The 14192-nt window shown below is 56.1% G+C and overlaps 1 protein-coding gene across 1 annotated transcript in view; it reads right to left on the reverse strand.

The window, feature by feature from the left end:
• Window positions 1-1445: 1445 nt before the first annotated feature.
• ZCCHC24 (zinc finger CCHC-type containing 24) overlaps window positions 1446-14192 on the reverse strand; it is a 61987-nt gene continuing 49240 nt past the window's right edge. The window contains exons 3-4 of the mRNA XM_004273034.3: window positions 13588-13752; window positions 1446-5534 (exon numbers count right to left, since the gene is read on the reverse strand). Coding sequence (XP_004273082.1) covers window positions 5421-5534; window positions 13588-13752 — 279 coding nt within the window. The 3' untranslated portion in view covers window positions 1446-5420. The remainder of the gene's footprint in view (window positions 5535-13587; window positions 13753-14192) is intronic.

A 14192-nucleotide genomic window follows, 5' to 3' on the forward strand; every position in this document is an offset into this window, starting at 1 on the left:
GAGACAGACGGGCTCCGTGTCCTCAGAGCTGTACCAGGAGCGCAGCCCTCCCTGGGCTGTGGGTGGAGAGGCCCTCGTGGCAGTGTTTATTCTCTCCCCCGCCCACTCTGCTGGGCTGGGTCCCCTCTCTGCTCACTGCTTGGCTTCACTGACACCCACCTGCGCTCAGGCCAGCTCTGGCCCTGCCCGCCATTTCATGCGGCCTGAGGCCAGGCACCCGGAGGTGAATCCTTCCTTTGTGCCAATAAGCAGGAAAGGGCTTGATGGCTTCCAGGACTCGCTGTGCACCCCAAAGAAGACAAGGGGTCCTGCTCCTGGAGTTGGGAGCCTCTGTTCCTGCCTGTTCGCCACCCTTCCCCCATCCATGATCCCTGATGCCAAGGACTTACCTTGTTTTCTCTGCTCCATCTCAGGGGCTGCATGGAGACATGGGTTGGTCCACAGACATGTAGTTTGGCTATTTAATAAACTAACTGCCAAAGTTTAAAGATTGGAGAATTTCACATAACAGCCTAGTCCCCCCCACACTCCCCACCCCACCCCAGGTGGTGTGTTCTTAGATGGTAGCAATTGGCTGAAGCCGAGGATGGGATGTCCTCCAGTGAGCTGGACGCCCCCTGCTGGACGCCCGACGGCCTCCTCCCGGCCGTCACCATCCACCCCACAGGACCCTGAGGACCATTTCAAAGCCCGGTGTTTCTCAGCCGTGCACACTGGACTGATCAGGGACTTTAAGAACCCGAGGACAACCAGGCCGGTTTCTCAAGCGTCTCTGGGATGGACCAAGGCTCCCGTAGGCGATTCTGGTGGGCAGCCAGGTTGAGAACCACAAGTGCGCGGATCCTGGGCCGCAGGGCTCCGTATGCAGGTGGCTCCTTCAGGCCTGCTTCGCCGTGGCTCCAGGCCCTGCGAGCCGTGACTTCCCGTCTGTGGCCCCGGTCAAGAGCCCCACCTTGAGACAGCCCAGACAGGTCCTTGCTCAGAAGAAGGGCCCTCTGTTCCTTCTCCTGGGGACTTTCCAGGAGGCCCTGGACACTTGAGCTTGCTCACTGTGGGATGCCCAGTGTCTGAGGCCCAAATCCCTGTCTTGGCGAGAGGGCCAAGTGGGAGCTGCAGCTGCGAGGCCTAGGGCTGCTGTCTCCGAGGAAGATTCACTCCTATATATGGTCACCAGCAGTCTCATCGCAGAGCTAACTGTGACCTAATGTGCCGACAATCTTGCCTAGTCTGGGGCCCCGCTTGGGGAGGGCCCTCGCCCCGGAGAGAGTGTCCGTTCGGGGACAGGGGGGCTGGGTGGAGGCAGGGCCAGGACAAGACATTCCAGACGCGGGAGAGCGGAAGGGCAGCCCCAAGCCGCCCCTACCCAGCTCAGCACCCCCGAATCTGTGAAAACGTTCAGCTCCCTACCGATGCTCCGTGTAAACAAGGACACCCAGGAGCCTCTCTTGCTTTTAAAAGTTCTTTTAATACAGCATGAAAAGGCTATATTTCTATAGGTAGGCCGTATACAGATTCTCCAGGAATAAGGCACACAACGGAATGCCATCCCGAGGGCGGCCCTCGGGAGAGGTCGGGAGGCTTCTCCACGCACCCTCCGAGCTGGCCCACGGGTTCTGTTTGTCTTTTTAGCTGGACACACACGTATTAACAGATACAGACACGGACAGGGTCACCACACAGGAGTGGAGGAGGTCGAACGGTGAGGTTGGCAACAGGGAGCGATGAACTCCCCCGAAGGCCGGACGCCTCCCAAACTCCAGGGTTAGTTGTCACACTGGGCTACGATGTAGTGATGCTGGATTAAATATTCGTTTAGAGTAGATTCAAGTCCATTAGATGTTGGAGGGCAGGTGTAAGGGCTCTGGGTGACAAATCCAAGTTCAAAGAGCATAGGGCACCAAGGCATGGCTCAGATGGCAAAGCTCCAAAGGGGGTGGCTGGAGAAGTCCGCCTCCTGCTTCCTCTTCCATCCTTGGGCCCTGCTGACCGGGAGCCCTGGACCAGGCCAAGGAGACCATCTTTGGAGCTGGCCGACCGTGGTGGGGCTAGTAAGTCACACGCCCTCTCCTCCCCAGGCACGCTCCTGCCCCCCACGAGTTTAATAACCATAATAACAAGATAATAATAAGAAGGTGCAAGAGAATGGATTATAATGCTGTGTTATCCTCAGCTGAAGAGGCTCGAAGGGCTCACCATTCCCTTTTCACTAAGTATCTAATAATAGCTTCCCTTAAAAAAAGGCAGTACTTTCCCAAATACACATATGTATAAATACAGGACAAGAACATATTAATAATAAGTCTATGCACTTGAATAATATGCTGGCTACTTAATACTGATATTTGTATCCAGGGATAACAACAGAGAATAACAATAATATGGCTTAAAGAATTGCAAAGTTTTTTTTCCTCATCAGAATTATGTACCAACTTCATATAATAATCTATGTAGACAATATTTCCTTCTTAATGTAATTCAGTTGCAGACTTTTTACAGACCAAAGCATAGTAAAAAATCAACCCCCCCAAAAAAAACCAACAGGACAAAGAGAATAGTTCTCACCATAAATATTTTCTTGCAGCTCAACCAGAAGGTTTGCAAAAAATACTTCCAGAAATCTTCATTTGATATTCTATTGCCCTCCTGAAAGCTCTGAAGTTTTGAAAATGCCTCTCTTTTTGTTTACTTTAATCTCAAAAATCAGGCAATCATATTTTTCTTTTCTTTTTCTTTTTTTTAAAAAAGCCCTCAAATATATACAGACAAAAATCACTGTGAAGATTTTTCGGGAGAAGGTAACAAATTCAGTGTTGTGAGAAAAATTGGAAACCATGCAGAAATTTTAACATCCATGAATTTTCGTTTCAAAATACACACATAGTATTTTTTCTTTAAAAAAAAAAAAAAGGAATTCTGTGTCAAGTATAACTCAAAATAAATACAAATTCACAAGTAGAACTATTGAATACTTCTTATGGGGTAAACACCGTTCTCTCCCAACTGGATCGCTAGATCTACTAACTGCAAGCGATTGTCCCTTTGAACATACTAAAACCACACAATTTCTTGTCTCCTGGGTGCCCAGGCCCTCTGAGCACTTGATTCTCACAGCACCAGCCTGGACAGCAGTGGCTTTCGCTGAGCACACAGAGCTCCCAAATTCAGCCCAACAGTGCGGGAGGGGGCGGTGTGGAAGGGCTGCCTCATAGGGAGGGCCCAGCCCCCGCGGTGGCCAGCTCTGCACAGATGGCGGGGGCTGCCAGCTGGACAAACCCACTGCAAAGGTCACTTTGGGGTGATATCCCTTCTCCTCTTGGCCTGTGGAAGGCCCTGGCCTCCAGGGGTCTGGAGCCTGGGTTCTTTCTAAGGTGTGGGCTTCCCCCATGACTGCAGCCCAGGTACCTGAGGCCAAGGTCCCCCTGTGGAGCCAGGTCCCTGGAAGGGTCGAGACCTGGTCCTTGCAGCGGAGACCAGCACACTGCCCACCACTGCGAATGTTCTCGTTAGCAGGGCACTAGGATGACTGACAGTAACAGCTTCTCCTTGGGGACAGAGAGCCCTGGAACAGGGTGACTCTGGCTCACCTTGACACCCTGGAGCAGGCAGGGAGCAGCTGGGAGGGATTCCTCAGTGGGCGGTGAGCGTGTTCACAGTCAGGGGCAGGCCGCTACAGGGCTCAGGCTGGAGCAAATACACCCTTCTTAAATGCTCAGAGGGCATGGCCCCCCCCCACCCCCCTGCCCAAATCTACGCTGCAGCCCTCTGGCTGCAAACGCACTCACTCCGTCTCTTCGACTCACTCCCTGGACCCCTGATTAACACTTTGCTGTAACTCCTCAGTTGTACAAAGCATTTTCATTTGAAAACAAAAGGCAACTGGACACGGGTTGGGTGTCCTTGAGCCGTGGTAAACACTGAATTTCAGGCCCATTTCGTGGTCTGATTTTTTTTTTTCCACAGAGGCATAATGTTGGGGCAAAATCAAGTGACCCAGCTCTGACAGCCGGTTCCCCTGGGAGAAAGGAAGGGTGATACGACAATAAAAATAGGACTTCTCACTGGGGAGGGAGCAAAGAGGAAGGCGATCCCCCCACTAGCCAGGACAACGTCGCCCTGACCAGTGTGAACGCCAAGAGGCCTCCCCCCACCTCGGGAGGTAGGAATCATTATCCCCACTTTGCAAACGAGAGGTTCTGTAGCTTGTCTTGGGGTGGGGGTAACCCCCTCCTTCACGTTTGCAGGGTAGGGGACAGCAGGCAGGGCTGGGCCTGCAGGGGCGACAGGGGAGGACGGGAGCCCTCCGCATGACTTCTTAAGTGACCGACTGACGGGTGATACTGGGGGCACGGGACCTGGGGATACTGTCCAAATAAAGCTTTCTGCTCCAGGAGATGGCACACAGCCAGGCTGAATCCCAGAACATCAGAACAGAAACGGGCCTCTCGGCTCTCTGCTGTCACTCTCTCACTTAACTAGTAGCGAAGCAGAGAGATGAGAATCCTTCCCAGGCTCCACAGTGTGTCGGTGGTGAGGCCAGCATTAAAACCGGGGTCTTTGATCTGCCTGGCCTGTGTCCTTCCTGCCAGAGTGGCTTCCCTGCTGGGTCCTGTAGCCTCCATCAGGGGGTGGCCCCCTAGTGTGGGTGGGAGGGGAGGGAGAGGGGAAGGGAATGGGGCTGACAAAATCCTAGCAAGTGGGGGTAGTAGGTGCTGGGAGAGGGGGGAGGCATTGCCTGATGTGCCCTAGGTCACACCTTGGAACACTGTCCAACATTCAGTGCCTCCCCGTGCCTGACCTCTGGGTCTACGGTGGGGGGCAGGGTGCGGCGCCCAGGTGCAATGCCAGTGACGGCAGAGGCGGTCAGGTTTGGGGCTCAAAGTGGCAGGGGGCAGAGATGCCCGCTCCCCAGCAGCTGCGAGAACAGGTGTCAGCTTGCCATGAGTGCTGACTTAGACAGAAAATTAGGGCTTTCTAAGAGTGGCTTTTCACACGGGGCAAACTGGAAGGTTCTGGGTGGGAAAAGGCGGCCTGGCCGGTCTTGGGGAGACAGTCCCCTGCAGGCTCTGGGATTCACAGTAAATTTAGTGCACTCGTGGCCAATACAAGGCTGCTCACCCCAAAGGGAGTCTCAGAGGAGAGCCTGCGGGGACACCAAGGGCTCTGTGTGGTCTTGTGCGCTGACCTCTGCTTGCCCTATTCCCTCCACACAGACCCAGGGCCCCCCGTAGAGAGTCGCAGAGACCCGGCCTTCTGGGGGCGCAGCTACGTCAGTAACACTGTTTGTCAACATACATGAGCCAAGAGCCCACCCCCTAGACCTGTAAGCCTGCGAGGACGCCCCTGCGCACACAGGGGACGCGCAGGGGGGTGGTGTCTTCTCTGGCTGGCAGGAGGGCGGCGGGGCCCAGCAGGCGGCCGGGTCATTGCACGCGCCGGCAGTAGTAGCCCAGCACCTTGCACTTCTCGCACAGGTGCTGGGGGTGCTCCTTGCTCTGGTCGGACACGTCCAGGCCATCGGGCTTCTCCAGGGGTCTCTGCAGAGAGGAAGGAGGAAGCGGGCCCAAGGGTGGGGAGGAGGGGGCGGAAAGAAAGAAATACCAGAGGAGCAGTGAGAGTGAGGCAGGTGCGGAGAGAGGCAGAGAGTGCTCGAGACAGACAGGAGGAGGGAGACAGACAGGGAGGGCCCAGAGAGAGAGCGCAGGCGTCTGTAATCAGAGGTTGTTTCCCAAAGCGCCCAGGACCCTTCCTGCTTCTCGCTTGCTGCAGGCGACCCGAGCGTCCTGAGTCCTGCAGCCTGGGAGGCATAGGCTGAGGCCTCGGGCTGGGGTCAGGGCTTTGGGAGGAGGTCTTGCACACAGAGCCCCAGGTCTACATGCCTCTTTGCCCCCCAACTCCACCCCCGCCAGTACTCTCTGGGCAGCCACCACCTGAAGCTCACGAATGCCCGAGACGGAGGCAGCGCAGCGGGGCACAGACATTATCCAGACGAAGAAACTGAGGCCCAGCGCAAGGGAGACCCAAGCCGCATCTCCTGATTCCCAGCATCCACTGCTTCTTCCCAGGCCACTTGTCGCCACCACACCTGCTCCTGCGGCCTCAAGACTCAAGGGGAGTTTAACCTGGACGGGGTCACAGTGTTTCAGGCTTCGGGTAAGCGAGCCCTTAGCTCTGTGACGTCAGCAGCCAGTGTTCTGATGCATCCCACATCCCAGGGCCTGGCACAGTGCCTGCCTCGTTAGTGGAGTGGCTAGGTGTTTCTGAACAGGGAAACTGAGGTCCAGAGAAGAGAGGTGACTTGCCAGACCTCTGAGGCTACTCACTCAGAGTGTGGCCTCAGGAGCCTCGGTTTCCACATCTGTAAAGTGGGCCACTGTTGCAGCTCGTTTACAGGGCGGAGTCAGATGTCTAGATGCTTGTAAACTGGCGTTTGGCACATACAAGCACGTTTCTGTTACACAGGGGGCTTCCCTGCTCCCTCTGTACCTCGCATCCTGGCTCTCAAAAGTGAGCTTGTTTCTCTGGAAAATGTACGGAGGTTATTAGGCACACCTCCCGAGGCAGACGGTTTCTTGGCTGGCAGCCGTAGCCCCAGCCCAGAACTCCTACCTGTAGCAGGGTCCTCTGCATGGACTCGGGGGAACTCAAAGGAAGCTGATCAGGGCCAGCTGGGAGCCACTTGCCGAGGACAGGGGGCAGGAACTGCAGGCTGGTGTGGGCCAAGGGAGCCTTGGTGCCAGTGACCAGGACCCAGAATGGTCCTGGAGGGGAGCTGAGTGTGAGCGCTACCCCCCGGACAGGCTGCAAACTGCTCAAAAGTAGCGCACCAACTTTTCTGCCTGATTATGCAGTGCCTGGCCTGAAGCTGACGCTCAGAGCAGAGAATGGACGAGTCAGAGGGCTCTAGAAAGCGAGTGTATGGACTGTGGGTGGGCAGGGTTCTGATCCAGGGTCGTAAAGCCCATCCCTGTGCTTCCAGGCCTAAAGCCACACTGGGAAGACATGGAAATAGGGCAGGAGCCTTGGCTTCATCTCAGTAAGCTTTCAATGACTGGCTTTCCTAGCCAGGGGAAAGGAGAAAGAGTTTGGCTTCATGTCAAACCTGGACTCAAACTACCTATGAGCTGTGTGACCTTGGGCAAGCCACCTGACCTCTCTGATCCTCCACTTCTTCATCTGTAAAAGGAGATGTCAGTAACACTTTTCTCACGAGACTGTTTTTACAACTCAAGGGAGATCACAAATAGAAAGTGCGTAGCACATAAAAGTTATTAATGTTGTTTATTATTATTACTGATAGGAGGGGAATACCAGCTGGTAGAAGGCCACTGAAAGTTGAAGCCACAATTCCAAGCTGAAAGACCTGGGAAGGTCACATCCCCTCCCTGCCCTCCAGACATCTTGAAACACACCTACAGTATCCCAGGGCATGGCCTACACACCCCAGCGCCGGAGAGCTCCCTGGCGGCTGAGCTCACCGGCTCAGCCCATTGCCTGCACTTCACGATCTTGGGCTGAAGTCTGGGTCCCTGTACGCCCATCCCAGTGATCCCAGCCACGCAGGGGCCATGCAGACTCTCTGCTGGTCCCCATAGGTCCGATGTGAGCAGCTCTGAAGTCTTCCCTCCCCCAGACCAAACCCAGCCTGATGTCCAGCTCCCCTCCCGGACTCTTCATGCTGGCCCGAGCCCCTCCCTGAACCCGTCTTCCAAGTGGGGCCGGAGAGACCAGAGCAAGCAGGCCCGACACCACCCTTGCTCCCTGTGGCTTACACTTTGCAAAGCACCACCACATAAATCACACAACCTAACGTCCTGTGAGGGGCATCTTATCATCCTCATATATTGCAGATGAGGAAACCGAGGCTCCAAGACATCAAAGGCCCTGCCAGAGGCCTGCAGCTTTACCTACCTGCCAAGGGCTATTGGGAGAGAACTTTCTCCTTTAGAACCTTAACTTGCCCTTCTGTAACTTGGGCTGGGGGGGTTTGATAACATTTGCTGTACGTGTGATAGGGAGAGAAGTAAATGAGATGACTGTACGTGTGATAGGGAGAGAAGTAAATGAGATGATAAAAAGCTCTGTAAGACTCTATACTTGCTGTGTGACCTCTTGCAAGTCACTTGACCTCTCGGTGCCTCAATTTTTCTCCTCTACACAATAGGCTAATAAGGGTACCTACCTGATAGGGTTGTTGTGAAGAGTAAATAAGTTAATATATGCCAAGTTTTTAGAACAGTGCCTGGTACATAAAGAGCAGTGTTGATCAGTATTAACATCATGTATTATTGCTATTATTATTATGTAGAGGGAGCAGGCTGGGAACAGGGGAATCAGCTGAGTCCCTGTGGAAATGCACTTGCAACATCCTGGCCATCCCCGCTCCTTGGCCGTGACCCTGTCAGCGCCCCTTCCCTCCAAGGGTCCTGGCTCAGCCCTGCCCAGGCACTGGGTGGAGGAGCTGGGGAAGCTGTCAAGGCGACTCCCCTCTGCGAGGGAAAAACAGTCAGCAGCTGGGATTGATCACCCCAGGGCCATCCCCACCCCCCGCAGTGAGGCAAAGCCCATTAGTGTTTTCTTCTCATGGGGGGCAGGGCTGGCAGCGGGGAGCCGCAGCTGGAGACTGACGGGAAACAGATGTGGTAGGGGAGGGAGGGGAGGGGAAGTGGAGGGTTCTCAGGAGATGGATACCACACAGGTCAGAGCTCAGGGCGCAGTAGAAATAAAGCAACCCCTCTCCACCGTGGGGGGCAGGGAGAGTATGGGGGGACAGAGGCTCTGAGCCCCTCCTCTCAGCTCTTCAAAGGCTCCTGACTGCTGGGGAGCTCGGCAGGGCCACCCCCTCCTCTGCCCTCAGCCCAGCTTGCCACTTCCCTGAGGGAGAAGAGCCCTGTGACAGGAGGTTGGGGGTGAGGCAAGGAGAGACCCGGTCCCAGGCCCCCCTGACTGGCTGAGTGACCTTGCTCAAGTCCCATCTCCTCTCTGGGCCTCAGTCTCCCCGCTGCACACAGTAGGTGCTCAACAAACAAGGGCTGAATGACGAGGAGATGGAAAAGCAGAGCCACATACACTTGGAAGATTCTTCCTCACTGGGCCTGAGAGACTCTGATCCTGATTGTGGAGACGGGGAGGTGATGGTCAGGGAGGCTGTGCTTGGACTGAGCTCCGCAGGATGGAGACGAAGCAGGAGAGGCCACTGCCAGCCTGGGGGATGGGGGTACGGGCCCAGCATCATGGAAGGGGCTACGGCAATACAGGGGTGCGGCCAAGGAGGCTGGAGCCACAGTGGAGAGTTGGGTCCTGGTGGACTTGGGTGCATGGCCTGGGCCCTGCCTCTGATTAGGTCACAGAGGTGTGAGAGTCATAAGGACTGAGCCTCCCAGACCCTAGCACAGCCCCAAGCACCATACGTCTGAGCCACTGCAGGAACTGGCCCATTCCCAGCTCCCCTCCCCAGCCAGCCACCCTGACCTGCCCTTGCTGTTCCCCCTGCCCCCGCTTCCCCCAGGCCACTCATCTGTCCCCTCCAGGTTCCATGTTTTCCTCCAGCCCCAAACTTGATCCCTCTTCATGAGTTCCAGCTTCTCTACTGACCTTGGGTAAGTCACTTATGCCCTTTGCCTTAGTTTCCTCCTCTGTAAAATGGGGAGACAATAGAGCTGACCTCATGGGGTGGCTGAGAGGATGAAGGTATAAAATACGCAGAGGAGTGCCTGGCCACCGCACACTGCTGTCACAATTTCCCCAATTCCTGCCAGTCTCCAGTGACTGAGACACACCTGCAGCACCCCTCCTCTCTCCTGTGCTCGGAGCCCAGCCCAGCGCTTTGCTCCAGCCCACCGGGTTCAGAGGGCGCGAGCTGGGACACCAACGGAGGCCTGCCTGGCCTCAGGGCCGGGCTCCAGACACAGGTGCAAGTTCAACGTCAAGGCACCACTTCCACCTGGGGGCCCTGGAAAGGCCACGTGGCTTCTCAGGACTGCACGTTCCCTCCCAGTGAACAGGACACCCGGTCTGAGGGCAGAGCACACATGAAGGGTGTGCAGGGGCTCAGCACACCTGCGACTCAGAAGAGGAGTTCTCTGAACGCCAGTTGCTAACCCTGTCTGATGGAATCCTGTCCCTTGGGTTGCAGAGGAAGCTCCTGGAAAGCCAGGCAGCCCCCTGACCTTCGTCTTCCTTCAGAGCCTGCACAGACCTGGCGAGCAGCTGTCAACAAAGTGTGTCCAATGAGAGAAGGTAGGAACCCCTCTGCCAGCACGGGCCACGCACAAGGGCCCTGGGGGAGCAGAGTTCAACGAGGGCGAGCGTGCTGACAGTCAGACATTTGGGGAGGTGCTTTTGAACTGGGGCTCCAGACCAGCTCAGGAATTGCCAGGAAGACTTCAGGATGCAGGTGCCGTGGCTCCTTCACACTGCCCGCCTTCAGCCCCAGCCCCGACATGCTCCTACCACACTCTGTGCATATCGCATGCCCTGTGCCCAGCCACTGGGTCATCGAGCCTGTCTTGGCGCTCCAGGGCCTTGGTGTCTCCCTTGGGGCCATTAGGTTGTGGGCCAGGCCCCCTGCACTAAGGAGCCCCTTGTCCACTGGGCTGCACGGCCAGCTTCCCATCTATTTGCCTGTGTGTGACAGTGTGGGTGATGGGAACCACGGAAACCCTTGGGGGCAGGAGGATGGAGAGTCTGCAAACAGAGGCAAAGGAGGCCTGCACCAGGGTCATAAAATCACAAAATGTTTCAACCACAAGAGTCCTCTTGGACAACTCCCAGATGCTCCTAGTAGGATAAAGACCAAATTCCATGCCATGGCCTCTGAGCCAGCCCAAGGCAGCCCGGCCCCTCCTTCCGCACTTTGCTTCACCCCTCAGCTCCTCCAGTGCTCGGCTGGGCCCTGTCCTCTCCACTCTGCACGTGCTGTTCCCTCACCAGAAGCGCACCCTCCCCTCTCTGCCACTCCCACCCCGGCCCCCTTCGTCTGCTGACCCTCCACTGCCCCTCGGAGCTCAGCCTGACGTCACTGCCTCGGCGGATCCTCCCCCATCCTCCTGCATCCCTTTCCCTGTGGCCTCCTCTGCCGCCCCCCCCGCCCCGCCCCCGCTCCTGCCATCCGTCTTGGTGACTCAGCTTACTCAGGGAAGGCTCGCCCCACCCCCGCTCCCCGTACCCCAACTACCTCACCAGCAGTGACCGTGTCTCCCACCATCCCCTCAGCCAGAGCCTGGACTTGGCCTTCAGAAACCTGCTCTCTGTCCGGCTCTTGAGTCCCGCACTCCCCCCAGTCCGGGCCCCGCCTCTCCATCAGGGCCCCTCTGGCTTCCCTTCCCAGCCGTCCAGCTCACAGCCCAGGACCACACTCTTCCAACATCACACCTGACTCTTTGAACTCTTCCCTCTGAAACACTCATCTGGCACACCTCTGTCCCTGAACCCCTGTAACACCATCCCTGGCCCACACCTGTGCAGTGAACACTACTGGCCAAGTCACAGAACCGGGCTGACGGCTTGGGTGACAGTTATGATCTCGAAGCTCCCCCTGGGCTGGCATGCTGCTTGCCAGTCCGGCTATGTTTCTCTAGTAGGTTCGCTTCCTCCCTTGTCCTTCCCCAAGCCCACCACACCCCTCCTCACTCTGACTTTTAGCTGAAAACCTCATGTCCCATTTCACTGAGAAAACAGAAGCCCTGGAAGTGAGGTCCCCCTTCTCTGCCCCATCAAACCCACGACCCTCCCCAATCATCCCCCACCTCCCTCCCTCCAGGGCTGATGATAAGGCATCTCCCTCTTGTCCCCTTATCATCAGCCTTTTGCTTGCTTCTGGGTCATTCTCATTTGCCTATAATGTGCTCCAGGCTCTCCCATCTTCAGAACACCCATCTCAACGCCACCGTCCCTGCTCTAGCTACAGTTCCATTTCTCTGCTTCTCTCCACAATCAATGCCCTTTGCAAAAGTGGACAGTGAAGGTATTTCCTCTGCGGCCTGGCCCAGGGAACCTCCACCACCATGGACAGTGCCCTGGCCAACAGATCCGCTGTGAATTAACATCTCCCGTCCGCCTCACGTCCGACCTAAAGGGCATCGGCTTCAGTGGTTCTCAGAGCTTGGTGGCAGCTCAAAAAGTCCTCCAGGTAAAAGTGATGCCCTCCAAAGTTTCGGGACCACCTCCTTATTACCAAACCTCCAGGGCCCTTCTCCATTGTCATTACACCCGACATCTCAGCACCCGCCACCACCTGTGCTGCCACCCTCCCACCCCCAGGACTCCACGCTCCTTGGTCCCCCTCCTCGCTGGACGCTTCTCCTCCATCTGACCTCCGAATGCTGGGATTCCACAACACATGGTCTGGGGAATCCCTTCGCTACTTTACCCACATTCTGCAGGCAATCTCATCATTCCCTAAACACCTTTAGGCCAGTGGTACCCAATTCCCGGTGAACCACCTTGACTTCTCATACGAGCTTCAGAATAACAAACCCAACTGCCCTCTTGACGTCTCGACCTGGATTTTCAGGAACATCTCAAATGCAGCATGTATTAGAGATCTCTTGCCTTTATCTAGAACACCTCTGTCCCATCCCAACTGCCCCCACCCAGGCTGCCCACCTTGGTAACGACCACCTCCATCCACTCAGGAGCTCAAGCCAGAGTGTGATTGTTCTCATTCCTGGATTCCTGGCCCCCCCTCACCTTTCACATCCGACCCTGTGATGCTCTGTGTTGGACCCAAATCCAGAGCCACCACCTTAGTTCAGACCTCCTTCGGTTCGCCCGGGACTACGGCCATGGCTTTCCTGCTGGTCTCCCCAGTCTCCCAGCCCCTCTAGGCCAGTCTCTATACACAACCAAAGCAATCATCTCAAAATGAAGCCGAAAGCCCTGTTGCTGGGGGCTTCCTTGTAGAGCCCCCTGAATTCCTCTGGTGACTGCTCCATTTAGCTCTCCCGTATCTCCCACTCCACTCTCCTGTTCCTTCACTGAGCTTTCAGCCTTGAGCATCTCCAGTCCAACAGTCTCAGGGCATTAGCACTTGCTGTACCCTCTTCCCAGGATGACCATCCTCCCTCTGGTGACAGGTCTAGCTTCCTCCCCTGCTTCAGGCCCCAGAGTAAATGCCGCCTCGTCTCTGCAGCCTGCAGTAAGTGAGTGCTGCCTGGGACGAGCTGCCTCAACCCCCTCCCAGCAGGGCAGGCCGGCCCTTGGCCACCAGCCCCGTTGCACAGTATCTGGCACCCAGTATCCACCTTGTAAACATGCGCCAACTGGGCGAAGAACCAACAAAATGCACTTTTCTACAGCATCCCGCCGCCTGCGTATCCCTCTTTGTGTCACGGTTGCAGTTCGTTACTTTCAAAATTCACTGGGGTCTGTGGTCTCAGGGTCTTCGTACAGTTGCCCTTTTATCTTCCTTCCCTTCCTGGAGAAACAAGCCCTCTCCCCCCCACTTCCTATGAGACAAGGAAAGAGAGGGCTAACTTGGATAGATCTGGTCCCATCCCCATCGTCTGAGGCTCAGTAAGGGAAAAGCTCCCCCTCCCCTGGTCCTTCTGCCTCACCTGCTCCCGCTCCCCCGCCCCTCGCCCGGCTCACCTGCTTGTGTGGGTACACGTTGATGTGGCACTTGATGCACTCCTGCCCCATATTGGCCCAGGAGTTCCCGCTCATCCATTTTCTCTTGCACTTGGGACACTTGTACTCGCCAAAGCAGCGCTTTTTGCCCTGGTACGGGGTCAGACCCTCGCCTTTGGGGCGTGCCTAGAGGACAGGAAGCAAACACAGGGATTAGGATCCAACAGGCCCAAATGATGCCGCACAGGGGTCCTCATGGTTTCCCTCTTCAGCCTTCATGCCCTGTGTCCCCATGTGCCAGATACCTTTTGTCCTCAGTCCAGAGAACACCAGAGTCACCCTCAGAGCGCACATGGGAATCCCAAGGCTGGGAGACTCGTGTGGGGACAGAGAACAGAGGAGGTGGTGAGTGGCGCACATCTCTTTTAGATTTAAGGGAGCAAAGTCCTTGATGGTAGCTAGGAACTACTCCTTTAGCTCTGCTGTCATGAAGGGGCAGCTGGTGGTCACATGACCTCACACAGGTGCTCTCTGGCCCTGGGTGGTGTGGTTTAAATGGCTACTGAAGAGACAACGCAGGCAGAATACAACCTTGTAAGCAGCGAAAGTGTGTCTCCCCTCACCCC

This window comes from Orcinus orca, chromosome 14 (genome assembly GCF_937001465.1).
Source record: "Orcinus orca chromosome 14, mOrcOrc1.1, whole genome shotgun sequence".
Taxonomy (NCBI): Eukaryota; Metazoa; Chordata; class Mammalia; order Artiodactyla; family Delphinidae; genus Orcinus; species Orcinus orca.